This window comes from Lithobates pipiens, unplaced genomic scaffold (assembly GCF_037356315.1).
Source record: "Lithobates pipiens isolate NorthernLeopardFrog02 unplaced genomic scaffold, aLitPip1_a1.2 Scaffold_25, whole genome shotgun sequence".
Lineage (NCBI taxonomy): Eukaryota > Metazoa > Chordata > Amphibia > Anura > Ranidae > Lithobates > Lithobates pipiens.
This window is the reverse complement of record NW_027507787.1, coordinates 73,133,075-73,148,239: the sequence shown is the minus strand read 5'-3', so window position 1 is coordinate 73,148,239 and position 15,165 is coordinate 73,133,075. Positions and strand designations below refer to the sequence as shown.

Below are 15,165 nucleotides of genomic sequence, written 5' to 3'. Positions count from 1 at the left end.
ATGGTGAGTTTTTTTAAGTTGTCATTTTTTCCCACAATTCTTTGCAAAATGAAGATTTTTTATTTTTTTTTATTTTTTTTTACTAAATTGTCATATTATCAGGTTATTTCTCACACACAGCATATGTATACAACAAATTACCCCCCAAAATACATTCTGCTACTCTTCCCGAGTACGGCGATACCACATGTGTGAGACTTTTACACAGCCTGGCCACATACAGAGCACCAACATCGATGTAGTACCTTCAGACGTTCTACGAGCAAAAATGACGCATCTCATTTCTCAACCACCTATTACACTTTTGAAGGCCCTGGAGTACCAGGACAATGGAATTTCCCATAAAATCACCCCATTTTGGAAAGCTAACACCCCAACGTATAATCTGTGAGGCATAATGAGTCTTTTGAACGGTTCATTTTTTTCCAGAAGTTTTTGGAATATGTGGAAAAAAATTAAAACACATTTTTTTTTACACAAAATTGTCAATTTATAAGATATTTCTAACACATAGCATGTATATAGCAAAAATTACACCCCAAAATACATTCTGCTACTCTTCCCGAGTACGGCGATACCACGTGTGTGAGACTTTTACACAGCCTGGCCACATACAGAGCACTAACATTGATGTAGTACCTTCAGACGTTCTATGAGCAAAAATTACGCATCTCATTTCTCAACCACCTATTACACTTTTGAAGGCCCTGGAGTACCAGCACAATGGAATTTCCCATAAAATGACCCCATTTTGGAAAGCAAACACCCCAACGTATAATCTGTGAGGCATAATGAGTCTTTTGAACGGTTCATTTTTTTCCAGAAGTTTTTGGAATATGTGGAAAAAAATTAAAACGCATTTTTTTTTTACACAAAATTGTCAATTTATAAGATATTTCTAACACATAACATGTATATAGCAAAAATTACACCCCAAAATACATTCTGCTACTCCTCCCGAGTATGGCGATACCACATGTGTAGGACTTTTACACAGCCTGGCCACATAGATGGGCCAAACATTGAAGTAGTACGTTCAGGCGTTCTAGGAGCATAAATGACACATCTTATTTCATTCCTACCCATCACACTTTTGAAGGTCCTGGACCACCAGGACAGTGAAATTACCCACAAAATGAACCCATTTTGGAAAGCAAACACCCCAACGTATATTCTATGAGACATGGGCTGCAAATAGGTACTCGGGTACTCTGATGGGCTGGAGATAGGTACTCGGGTACTCAGATGGACTGTGACAGGTAGTCGGGTACTCAGATGGACTGGAACAGGTAGTCGGGTACTCTGATGGCCTGGTGACAGGTACTCGGGTACTCTGATGGCCTGGTGACAGGTACTCGGGTACTCTGATGGCCTGGTGACAGGTACTCGGGTACTCTGATGGCCTGGTGACAGGTACTCGGGTACTCTGATGGCCTGGTGACAGGTACTCTGATGGTTTGGTGACTGGTATTTGGGTACTCTGAAGGGCGGTGACAGGTACTCAGATGAACTGTGACAGGTACTCGGGTACTCAGATGGGCTGTGACAGGTACTCGGTACTCTAATGGACTGTGACAGGTACTCGGTACTCTAATGGACTGTGACAGGTACTCGGTACTCTAATGGACTGTGACAGGTACTCGGGTACCCTGATGGGCCGTGACAGGTACTCGGGTACCCTGATGGGCCGTGACAGGTACTCGGGTACCCTGATGGGCCGTGACAGGTACTCGGGTACCCTGATGGGCCGTGACAGGTACTCGGGTACTCTGATGTGCCGTGACAGGTACTCGGGTACTCTGATGTGCCGTGACAGGTACTCGGGTACTCTGATGTGCCGTGACAGGTACTCGGGTACTCTGATGGGCCGGGACAGGTACTCGGGTACTCTGATGGGCCGGGACAGGTACTCGGGTACTCAGATGAACTGTGACAGGTACTCGGGTACTCAGATGGGCTGGGACAGGTACTCGGGTACTCAGATGGGCTGGGACAGGTACTTGGGTACTCTGATGGGCTGGGACAGGTACTCGGGTACTCTGATGGGCTGGGACAGGTACTCGGGTACTCTGATGGGCTGGGACAGGTACTCGGGTACTCTGATGGGCTGGGACAGGTACTCTGATGGGCTGAGACAGGTACTCGGGTACTCTGATGGGCTGGGACAGGTACTCGGGTACTCTGATGGGCTGGGACAGGTACTCGGGTACTCTGATGGGCTGGGACAGGTACTCAAATACTCTGATGGACTGTGACAGGTACTCTGATGGACTGTGATTGACAGGTACTATGAGGGGTGGTGACAGGTCCTCTTTATTGGGGGGGGGGGGGGGGACAATCAGTATGTTTGGTGTACACTGTCCTCCTCCTCACACACGATCGGTGTGTGAGGAGGAGAACCCGGTAACATCCCGTTACCGCGGTTTGTTTACATTTTAGTGATCGGCTGTGAAAGGATCACAGCCGATCACGTGGGTAAACAGCCAGCCAATGGCTGTTTACCAGTGTCGGTGACGAGCAGTGTTCCCGGGGAACACGCCGTCACCGACGTGCACGCGCAGCGCGCTCGCGATCGCGCGCATGCGCCGTGCACGTAGGGGGTGTGACCATCTGTGATCGGCCGTGACTTCATCACGGCCGATCACGTGGTAAACAGCCATAACGAATGGCTGTTCACCCCCTTCGGTGGCGAGCGGTGTCTCCGTGACACGCCGCCACCGAAGAAACAGGGATGCGCGCGCACGATCGCGCGCATCCCTGTTTAAACGGGAGGCCGTCATATGACGGCCTCCCGCCACAATAGCTGCGCCGCCTGGCCGTCATTTGACGGCCGGCGGTCAGCAACTAGTTAAAGCTTTGCATAAAAAACAAAGTGAAAGAAGATACTGCAACAAGCTGTTGAATTATGGTGATTTCAGCTGCAATAATCAAAAAGCAGCTGTCCCAATCTGTTCACTTCCATCACAATGCGCAGCTGTTAGAATAGATCTTTTTCTAAGTTACAGTTACTACAGAGTGAATGATTAGGTCATTTTCCTAATGAACATAAAGGTTTCTTCTCAGTTACATATTTGAAACCGTAAAGATAGAGAAGTTTCACATAAACGCTGGCTTGTATGTAAAAGAGCTATAGTAATTTGTATTGCTTTTAGATACAGCATGTGAGAAAGATCACCTGAATGCAAATAATCCTCTGAATGCCTAACTTTGAATTATAAATATACATGGGGACACAACCCTCTATTTGTTTAATATGAATTCTGTCTTTCGTGCTGCTGATCCCATTGTTATTGGATGTCAATAAGACAGATTATCTGAAGAGTCAAATGAAATGAAACAGCCTGCTAGCTCATGCAGAGCAAAGCAAGAGATATGAAATTTGCACACAACTTTCCTTTTGCTTCACTTTTAGTTTACTCAATGGCTGGGAGCGATGCAAATGCACATTGTATCCTATATCAGGGATATGCAATTAGCGGACCTCCAGCTGTTGCAGAACTACAAATCCCATGAAGCATAGCAAGACACTGACAGCCACAAGCATGACACCCAAAGGCAGAGGCATGATGGGACTTGTAGTTTTGCAACAGCTGGAGGTCCGCTAATTGCAGATCCCTGTCCTATATGAAAGGGAATACAGGCCATCCATGTTGCATGAATAGGCCAATTGCCAAATGTCAGTACTGTCACATGGAGAAAGTCTATAGCCTTGTGCGAGGTAAGAATTTAACAACTCAAAACACAGGTTGTGTGGTGCTGAGAAAGAGGCATTAAAAGGCGGTCCGGTTTCCACCGTAAGATCACTTTTATCGGCGGCGGGAGAGGGGCCCCGCCTCCTGCCACACTCCAGTGCCCTCCTCCACTTACTGGAGCCATCGGCAGGGGCGGAGGCAATCAGGTCCTCTTCCGTGTTAGGTATGGAGACGAGTGAAGGGAAGATGGCCCCCACCTGTCTCCATACCTTTGCAGGGCGGAAGCAATGTCATAAAGCCACTTTCACCTGCATCTCTTAAAGGGATTTAAAAAAAAAAAAAAAAAAAAAATGTATTGCATTTTAGTGTATATATGAAATCTGAGGTCTTTTTGACCCCAGATCTCATATTTGAGAGGTCCTGTCATGCTTTTTTTCTATTACAAGGGATGTTTACAGTGACACTTTTTTTTTTTTTTTTAAAGAACAGTGCATAAATAAAAGGTAAAATAAATGGGCAAAAAATAAATTAAAAAAATGTAAACGCACCCGTCCTGCAGAGCTCGCATGCAGAGTGAAACGCACACGTGAGTATCACCCATATATGAAAATGGTGTTCAAACCACACACATGAGGTATCGCCGCGATTGGTAGAGCGAGAGCAATAATTCTAGCCCTACACCTCCTCTGTAACTCAAAACATGCAACCTGTAGAATTTTTTAAACATCACCTATGGAGATTTTTAAAGGTAAAAGTTTATCGCCATTCCACAAGCGGGCGCAATTTTGAAGAGTGACATGTTGGGTATCAATTTACTCAGCGTAACATTATCTTTCACAATATAAAAAAATGGGCTAACTTTACTGTTGTCTTATTTTTCAATTAAAAAAAGTGTATTTTTTTTTACAAAAAAAAGTGTGCTTGTAAGACCGCTGCACCAATACGGTGTGAGAACAATCGCCATTTTATTTTGTAGGGTGCTAGGAAAAAAAAAAAAATGTATAATGTTTGTGGGGGTCCAAGTAATTTTCTAGCAAAAAAAAATGTTTTTAACAACAAATCTCAGAAAGAGGCTTGGTCCTTAAGTGGTTAAGACTGCTCTCTTAATATCTAAAGTATGTAATTCTTCTTCCTTATTTCCCAATGTATTAGAACAAAATGTAGGAAGTATAATCTCTTGAACCCGTTTATGGACCAAAGCGACCTTCGGTAAAAAATTAGGGTCTGTTTTCAGAACAATTCTGTCTGAAAAAAAAATGGCTCCCCAATTGACAAAGCTTGAAGCTCACCAATTCTGCGTGCTGTCGTTATAGCCACTAAAAAACTGTTTTAAATGTAATCAGTCTCAGGGAGGCTAAATCAATAGGTTCAAATGGTTCCCTGGTCAGAGCCTGTAGAACAGGGCAGCCTCTGATCACTACCGGTCGGGACAGGGTGAGGGCCTTGAAGAATCTAATCACTAAGGGTTCCAATGAGATTTTTTCCAAAAATACCCCCAGCGTGGCAACCTGGACTTTAAGGGTACAGACTGCCAAACCTTTATCCGCTCCATCTTGCAGGAATTCCAGGACAGGAGAAATACCCTCTAAAGGCCGGCCCTGGTAACACTCTTTCTTCTGGATAGCAACTAATCTATCCGAAAATCCCTTCATCCTCAAAATCTGCTCTTCAGAAGCCAGGCTGTGCATTTTAGCTTTGCTAGCTGGTAAAATAGAGGGCCCTATAGCAGAAGGTCTTGTGTCAACAAAAGTTGCCAATACGGTTTGAGCTGCATCTGGAGATGGGATGAAAACCAAGCTCTCTTCAGAAGGTTTTTGGCTGCAAAAGTGGAAGAGCCTTGATTGTATCCCTTGGAGAGTTTGTCACTAAAAACCTTCTTGGAGGTTCTTCCGTGAATTAGATGGCATGACCCTGGGAGAGCAAGGTTTAAAATAAACTGGTTTTGAGCAATACTCTGATGCAGAAGAAAACTCCTGGAGCCTTCCGCCGACCATGGCTTCCTTTTTCCCTGCGTTTTATCTTCCTGCTGCCCTTTCTGGGGATAAAAAAACCGCCTGTGTGCCTGCACCTTCTTTTTCTTGACTGAAAACTATTTTATGGGCTGTGCGGTCAAGAATGGATTCTAATTCCGATCCAAAAATAGCAAATCCTCTGCAAAAGGGGATGCCACACAGCCTGTTTTTTGATATCGCGTCTCCGGGCCAGGTTTTTACCATAAGACTCCCCACCCCCAGCAACGTTTGTTAATGATGCAGACCTAGCTGACAAACCTATTGACTCTGCTGAAGCATCTGCAATATATGACACTGCTGCAGATAGGGTTGCAAAGGAATCCAGAATCTCTTGTTTTGTGGAATCCGCTGTAATATGGGATTTCAACTGGTTAACTCAGTGTTCTAGATTCCTAGCAACGCATGTTGTTGCCATTGCCGGTTTCAGATTATTCATGATTGATTGCCATGCTTTTTTAAGAAGTAGGTCTATTCTCTTATCCAAAGGCTCCTTTAGTGTGTCCATATCTTCAAAAGCGAGGTCAGTCGACTTGGAAATCTGTGAGAAGGCGCAATCCAGTTTTGGAATTTTGTTCCAGATGGAGTCAGGGTTTTCTTCAAAAGAGAATCTTCTTTTGTGGGGCAGAGAAAAGAATGGTTTCTTCTCCGGCTGCAGACATTCTTTCTAAATCATGTCTGATTATCAAATGAATGGGAAAAGGGTGGCTTTTGGAGTCCCCTAGACCTGCATACATACAGTAGGGGAGAGCTCCTTCTCCTCCAGGGAGATTACTTTAAGGAGACCTCCTCCAGGGGCATTTTGTACTTAGGGGCAGCATATGCCTAATTTTCCTCCTTTTCTCAATTAGCCCCCCCTGAGAGGGTGAAATAGGATTTTGGAAAATATACTGGGAAATCGGACCTTCCTGCTGAATCAGAGAAAGCCCCTGAGACTCTGGGGTCCGCTGTGGGGCCCTAGTTTCCCCTGAAGGCCCAGGCTCTTCTCTCAGGTTTGGCCTGAAACCCTGAAACGTGTCACGGAGCTAATCCTTAATGGTTGTGACAAGATCGCAACAAATGGATGGAGACTCCTCCTCGAATAAATCCATGATACAATCCGCACAAAGGTGCTTTGTCCAGGATTCGCTTAACTTTTCTTTGCAAACAGGACACCTTCTCTTTACTGGTTGAACAGAGCTTTTAGCCTGGACATACAGAAGAAAACAATAGAACCACGCTGAAGTACTGCTGCACAGCAAGCACACATCTAAAAACACCCAGGTAAACTAGAAAAGGACCTCTTACTTTCCTGAGCCCAAGCAAGCCCCACCACCACAACCAATCCTAGTGGAGCCCCCTGCGGGTAGGCAGAAGTGCTGACCATCTAGTCCCCGTGCTACCACCAGGGAGAGCTGATAACCTAGGAAAACGGGCCACAATCTCTTACCTTGGCCTTGTTGGTGCCTTGGCTTGCCCCCTTTATCCACTGCACTTTCCACCATTTCAGACGAAGGGTCAGTTCCTGGACTAAAAAAACCGCACGCTCGACCCAGAAGTGCTGCCCCTTCCTGTCTACTGCACAAGATGTGGCAGAGAGCTCTCCTCAGCCACCAGAATAATGTTGGCTGCTTCAGCCTTAAGCGGCCGCTGCCCGGCGTTGCGGAAGGCAAGCGGGGCCCTATGCACACCGCCCATCTGCCAAAACCACAGAGCAGCACTCCCAGGCAGTATAGGCTCTCAAGCATGGAAGGGGGAGAGAGAGCCCTTTGGGAACCATCCACCTAGTGGCAAGTAGGAGGATCAGTCTCCCGGCAAAAAAAAAAGAAGGAGGGTGAACTTCTCGTCTCCAAGGACAGTCCTGAGAGATTCTAGTCTCCACCAGTGGTGTTCCTACCGGCTGGAGGAAACACAAAAAACCGAAGGAAGCTGCGTGGAGGCCTCCTATTAAAGCTTTACATTTTGAGGTGTTTCCTGTTGTGGGAGGAGTCATGATCTCTCGGGTGCTGTCCTGAAAGATGTTTAGGAAGAATATGCATTTACAATTTTTTTTTTTTTGTATTAGCCTGGAAATCCTTGCATCTGTAATCAGCAGGTCGCTGGTGTCATGCAAGACTCCTACAAACTCTCAGTGTAAGTGGTCTGCCTGTAGAGGGGGGTGTCTCAGTCTTGTTGTAGCCTTTCAATCGGAGCGAGGCCGGAGGTCATGTGACCAGTCACAAAAGATCTGCGATGAGGAGGCATAGTTTTATAAAAACGTGCACAAGATAGCTTGATGAAACAGAGGTAACCAGAAATATTTGCCATTACACCACAAGTCTCACCTCTATTGCAACATGCGCAGTTTTGATTGCTATGCTTGCTGCCAGATCCATCCGCCTCTTGAGCTATCCTTGTATCATGTTCCCTTTCTGCTGCTCCCTTTGTTCCTGTACCCAGTTGTAATTTTCCCTTTTTCCTGCATTGCTCAGGTTACCCTTGCTTCCCATAGTGTATATAATAGTATTTTCATAACAGCTTACCTGTAAAATCCTTTTCTTGGAGTGCATCATGGGACACAGATCCTTAAGTAATTACTTAATGGGTTATGGGCCACCTTCAGGTGATGGATACTGGTATACTCGATACAGGAAGTTCACTCCCTATATAACCCCTCCTCCTTCCAGGAGAACATCAGTTTTTGTAGCAAAGCAATATACTTAAATCTCAAAATAGGGGAGGGACCTCTGTGTCCCATGATGTACTCCAAGAAAAGGATTTTACAGGTAAGCTGTTATATAAATCCTATTTTCTTTATCGTACATCATGGGACACAGAGCCTTAAGTAATTACTTAACCACTTACAGACCGGACCATTTTGCTGGTCAAAGACCAGACCACTTTTTGTGATTCGGCACTGCGTTGTTTTAACTGACAATTGCGCGGTCGTGCGACGAGGCACCCATAACAAAATTGGCATCCTTTTTTTCCCCCACAAATAGAGCTTTCTTTTGGTGGTATTTGATCACCCCTGCAGTTTTTATTTTTTGCGCTATAAACAAAAATAGAGCGAAAATTTTGAAAAACAACACATTTTTTACTTTTTGTTATAATAAATATCCCCCAAAAATATATGAATTTTTTTTTCCCCTCAGTTTAGGCCGATACGTAAATAAATAAAAAATCGCAATAAGCGATTGATTGGTTTGCACAAAAGTTATAGCGTTTACAAAATAGGGGATAGTTTTATAGCATTTTTATTCATAATTCTTTTTTTTTTACTAGTAATGGCGGCGATCAGCGATTTTTTATTGTGACTGCGACATTATTGCGGACACATCGGACATTTTTGACACATTTTTGGGATCATTTATACAGCAATCACTGCTATATAAATGCAGTGATTCCTGTGTAAATGACACTGGCAGTGAGGGGGTTAACCAGTGGGTGGCAGTGTGGGGGTTAAGTGTTCCTAGGGGTGTGTTACTATCTGTGGGGGGGCTGGGCTTTCATTTAGTGAACACTGATCTCTGCTCCAATCACATGGAGCAGAGATCAGCATCACTAGTTGCTAGGCAGAACAGGGAAATGCTGTTTACAACGGCATTTCTCTGTTCAGCCGCCCCGTGAGACGATCGCAGGTAAGCCCGCAGCGATCGAGTCCGCGGGACCCGCGACCGGACTCACAGGGGTCCCGACCAGCACACGAGTACCTGTATGCCAATATGCCTGCCTGTGCCATTCTGACGATGTACATCGGTGTGCGCTGGTCGGGAACCGGTTAATGGGACATCCCATAGCAATGCTACTTGAGGGGAGGGAGACACAACCCGCATGGTACCCCCAAACTTGTACTTATACTGCTGCCTGCAGCACACTGCGCCCGAAGGCGATATCCTCATACCGCCTTACATCCACCTGATAAAATTTTGTGAACGTATGCACTGAAGACCAAGTTGAGGCCTTACAGATCTGAGCCATGGAGGCCTGGTGACGCACTGGCCAAGAAGCACTAACCGCCCTGGTGGAGTGTGCCTCAACTTGAAAAGGGGGAATCTTACCCCTTAAAATTATAAGTTTGAATTATAACCCGCCGAATCCATTTAGCGAAAGTGGATTTCTTGCCTGTACTTTCTTAGGACCCTCTGGCAGAATAAATAAGACATCAGTCTTTCTAATCTGAGCAGTTTTCTTTAAATAGATTTTCACTGCTCTCACCATATCAAGACAATATAGTGACTTCTCTTCTCTGGAACATGGTTTTGGAAAAAACAATCGCAAGACAATATCTTGGTTCAGGTGAAAACCTGAGACCACTTTTGGCATATGTCTGGGCGAGGGCATAACACCACTCTGCCCTCATAAATAATCAAGCATGGCTCTTTAAAAGAAAGAGCAGCCAATTCCGAAACCCTCCTTGCTGAGGATATAGCAACCAAAAACACCAGCTTCCTTGTCAAAAGGACTAAGGGAATATGCTGTATCGGTTCAAATGGCTGTTTTTCTAACACTGACAAAACTAAGTTCACTTCCCAAGGGCTCAAAGGTGATTTAACTGGCGGATTAATCCACATCACCCCTTGCACGAAACCCCGGACTAAAGAATGCATAGAAAGCGGTCTTTGAAATAAGATTGATAAGGCTTAGACTTGGCCCTTTAGTACTAAAGACCAACTTCCTCTCTACCCCTAATTATCGAAAGGCAATAATTCTGCCTATGATATATCTCCGAGGATGCAAACCCTTAGGTTCACACCAGGAAACATAAGCCCTCCAGACTCTATAAAATATAGTTCTGGAAGCTGGCTTCCTTGCAGTAATCAAAGTAGATTACAGAAATCCCACGTTTCTTCAGAGTGTGGGTTTCAAAAGCACTCATAAAGCAGGATGGAATATCAGCCCCTGTGAGAGCAGGTCTGGCCTTAGTGGAAGGGACCGTGGATCCTCCACTGGCATCTTTACGATTTCTGTATACCATGACCTTCTGGGCCGTGCTAGTGCTACCAGAATTAACAGCTTTCTCTCCAGCTTGATCCTGCAAAGAAGTTGTGACAGCAACTGAATAGGGGGAATGCATAGATTAGGGAAAACTGATCCCATGGGGTCGCCAACGCATCTGTTCCGCCTGCGAATGGATCCCTTGTCCTGGACACAAAGTTGGCTAACTTCAACTGGATGCTAGAAGATCTACGTCCGGAGTCCCCCATCTTTGGCAAACAGCCCAAAAAACGTTGGGGTGAAGAGACCATTCCCCCGGGAATAACTGCTGGCGACTCAAGTAGTCCGTCTGCCAATTCTCTACTTCTGGAATGAAGACTGCCGATAGGCACGAGACATTCGGGTCTGCAATGCAAACCCGAAGGAGAGGAGGCTGCAATCGCTGTCTGGCAGGAAGTTTGTAACACTGACAATGTACAAGGCTTGGGTGTTCTAAAAGGCAGTCTGACACGCGAGTCATTTATTTACCCATAGGAAGCCATAACCACACCCCTCCTCGGGGGGTGGTTTCCTCCACAGTGTGAGGCTTATGGTAACACCTTTGTTATATAATGACTCCTGTTAAAAACTATCTGCATATCCCCAGCCTCCTTCCCCCCACCAGGGGGGAAGAAACATCTTTGTTCAATTAGGAACCCCCTCCTGCTGCTGGGACACACACACACACACGCTATAGCTGGACAGAGCTGCTGAGAAGCAACGTACCAAGGTATGTGTATTTTTACTTACTCTAGTGGAGATTTTAAGGCATTACAATGTTTTCCATATGGAAGAAAAAGGCTTAGGTGGACTTTTTACAGTTCCTAGGCTTCTTCACTTACCTTTTCCTTGCTGCAGGATACTGCTGGAAACAGACAGATCCAAACTTCACCCATCACAGCGGGCTACGTTAGTAAACTTTCAAAGACTGGGTCCCTATTATATGCGTTCCACTCCTTTGGACATGTATAGCACCCCTCAGGATCAACTTTAGGTTATGTAGCATGACCAAAAAGAGCCCTGGGTCCTGGGGTCCAGCCCTCAAAAGAGGCTTACAGGCAAAACCTTGTTCTTCTGTGCGAAGCCCGGGGACCATCCTGTGGCCTCACTGGCTTGGAAGGATCTGGTCTGTGGAGGTGATTTAAATCCAGCATGGATCCCTCCAGTGGAGCTCCTAAGAGCACATCTTCACTCGTGACCAACACCTTAGACACTGGCGAAAAAAACTGATGTGCTCCTGGAAGGAGGGGGGTTATATAGGGAGTGAACTTTCTGTATTGGGTATACCAGTGTCCATCACCTGAAGGTGGCCCATAACCCATTAAGTAATTACTTACGACACTGTATCCCATGATGTACGATAAAGAAAATTCGTTTGCTAGGTTCCACTTAGGCATTTTTGGCTGTGGGTCACTTGTGGTTTATGTTTGCCATTTACTGGTGTGTGATTGTCTTTTGTTTCAATGTAAATAAACCTCATTTTAAAGATATATACATATGGTCTGGTCCCGGTTTCTGTGTGCAGCTACATACATCTGGTCTCCCAGCTGCTGACTCCTGACAGTCACAGCCAGAAATGCTAGGGGCTGTTTTTCAAAGTGATTTCTCAGCAAAATAAAGCATAAAGACATGGATGGATGAGTGAGTTTAGCTGAATATAAACATGGATTAAATATTGTTTGTAGTATTCATATGCAGTATAGTTCTGCTTTAAGTTTGTTGTGTCATTTCATTATTGAGTTTATTTTGTATTGCAGTTGTCTCTCACTGTGTGGCACGATGTTATACTGCATCACATATATGGAATTTCAGTAATCTACATTGTGATTTTACTTCCATATCTGACATAGTGCAAGCAGCTTTTTTTTCATCTGTTTTTGACCCAGACTACACCTTCACAAGTTACTACATTTTCTAGAACTTCATAGGCTGACACATAATCAACCAAGTGCCTTTCGGTGGTGCAGGCAGAGAAAGAGGCATTTTTTAAACACAGGCACAGCCGTTTTCCACATTTAATGAAATGGGCACTTTAAGTACTATGTTTTCATGTGTTAAATGCAATACCATTTACCTGATATAGTCACATCAATCCAGTCATCTGAAGTATTGCTGTTGCGTTGATTTCTAGCTTTGAGTTCACCCAGTGAATATAATGGCTCTTCTGGTAAGGGTTTGTCAAGTTTTTCATCACTGAGTGCTTTATTCCCATCTTCCAAATCTATAAAATGATTAAAAACACAATTTTTAGAATTCTATAAGTACTATTTTGAATCACATGAAAGTAATGAATGATTAAGGAATGTTGTACAGTAATGAGTGCTTTCGAAGTATTAAGTTAAGCAGAAAACAATTACTGTTATATGCAGTTGTTTGCTGACAACCACCAGAGAGGGGCTTTCAGTAAACGAAAACTGAACTGGATCCAGACAGATACCGGTAGGAAAAAGACTCATACAGTTATGCGTTCATTAAAAAATCATTAGCTGTATTTTGAAAAGCATCAAGTGTAAATGAACTGAATTTGAGTTGGTATCTTGCAAACCTACAGCAGAGCTCAGAATGGGGGAGGGAGAGGTAACAACAACAGCCAATCAGTTGCAGTGTTCATGTACCAAGAATGAACATGCTAAATGGCAGAAAAGAGTCAGGCTAGGTTCACACGACTGCACCTGAGCGGGAGGTGGAGGGTATTTGATGAACGCAGGTAGCAGATTACTGCCCCCCTCACCAACTCGTGACAAAGGACCGGACAATCTCACACCGCGCTGTAACTTATGTAACAATGCCACTCTCTGCACCCGACACACAAATTTTCCATCTTGTGAGACAATCTAGGTGCCAGCAGCCTGAGAGCGATTGTTACTGGGTTAATCAAACAATTAACCCTTAACTGCCACCACTGAATTTTAATCAAGAGTCAGAACTTCCACCAATTTAGCATTACAAGTATTATTTTAGAATAATCGTCTGTAGCACACACTGCCACCACAGATATGTTCATAGGATTGATCCTGTACAGTAGCACTCTTCAAGAGGAAGTAAACCCCTTCAAACCACTTTGACCTACAGGTAAGCCTAGATTAAGGCTTACCTGTAGGTCCAAGCAATATCTCCTAAACCTATATGGTTTAGGAGATATTTGCCCGAAAATGGGCACCGCTGTCTACGGCGCATGCGCCGTACACAGCGGCGCGCAGGCGCACTAAATGCGGCAAATCCAAGAATGGATTTGCCTAATTTGTCGACTCCCGTGCGCATGCGCGGGAGTGACGTCATCGCGGCTTCGCCGAATGGCAGCGTCGGAGCTGCGAGACGCGACTCCCGTGCGCATGCGCGGGAGTGACGTCATCGCGGCTTCGCCGCTGTCATTGGTCGGAGCTGCGAGACGCCACCAGCAAGATGGATGCGGCGGACTACAGGGATCAGCGGCGACTTCGCTGGCTCCTGTGTCAGGTAAGTGACACATAATGAGCTACTATGCGATGCATAGTAGTCCATTATGCTTTACCTTTGCAGGGAAAAAAAGAGGAAGTAAACCCATCAGGGTTTACTTCCTCTTTAAAGAGACAGGTTCTTTTATAGCTTGCATTAAAGCGGGATTCCGCTGCCGATTTTTTTTTTTTTTTTACCTGTGTCACTGGTGGGCGATTCCTTAGGTGTCTTTGTAGTCACGATCGGCGTCTTTTTAACCCCCGGCGTGACGATTTCATTTCTAAGGATAACTTTTAAAAATGCAGTCCGGCGGTTTCCATTTTCACTGTGGGCATTTGAAGCCCACAAGCATTTACTTCCTGGATGCGATGACGCTGTGCTCCCAGCATCCACCGCTCCATCTCGCTTCCTCTTGCCTCGTGTGCTATAGTGGTAATGGCAAATACAGCTGCCTGCCCACTTTGAAAATGGCAATTTCGGACACGCCCTCGTCACGTGAACGGCGTCCTCCTTCCGAAATCTCACGAGATTTCGGCATGACTGTGTCCCCCACGGATTCTTGGGAAATAGCTAAAATAGTTCCCAGGGATCATTGCGAAGCCGATAAACACGACTACTCCCACGGGAGGAGAGCCCGGAAGTCGGCATAAAGATTACAGATGTAAGGTAAATACTGTATATTATTTTATTTCAATGGTCATATCTGCATCTATGGTACAAAGCGATTTGGATAAGATGAACTTGCAATTTTGTGTACAAAACCGCTTTAAGAGATCAGGGACAAGGTTAACACTTTTCAAAATAAGGTTTTAATAATGGAAAGATCAAAATTGGTGCAAATAAAAATGTTAATATAAAAGGGTGTTTCAAAGAAATAAAGACAATATAAAACAATAAAGAAATAAGGCAGACTTGTCCTTGGGTTAATCAGAGTTCGGTCGATGATGTTATTGGTTCTCAAACTTGGCAGATGTTCCTGATTTGATGGTAAAGGAGAATCCCAAAACTGCCCTGGCATCTCCCTTTTCTTTGGAATCAGAACTATCTTACTACACTGTCTGCACTATGTGGATTGAGCTATTTACGGCAGGTAT

The 15,165-nt window shown here is 44.8% G+C and overlaps 1 protein-coding gene and 1 long non-coding RNA gene across 4 annotated transcripts in view; one reads left to right on the top strand and one right to left on the bottom strand.

Annotated features, from left to right (window-relative positions):
- LOC143930339 (uncharacterized) overlaps nt 1-15,165 on the top strand; it is an 892,155-nt gene that overhangs the window by 440,882 nt on the left and 436,108 nt on the right. The gene's annotated exons all lie outside the window — the stretch shown is intronic.
- CCSER2 (coiled-coil serine rich protein 2) overlaps nt 1-15,165 on the bottom strand; it is a 182,706-nt gene that overhangs the window by 108,020 nt on the left and 59,521 nt on the right. For all 3 annotated transcript variants that reach the window (XM_077454593.1, XM_077454594.1, XM_077454592.1), the window contains exon 3: nt 12,711-12,857. In XM_077454593.1, coding sequence (XP_077310719.1) covers nt 12,711-12,857 — 147 coding nt within the window. The remainder of the gene's footprint in view (nt 1-12,710; nt 12,858-15,165) is intronic.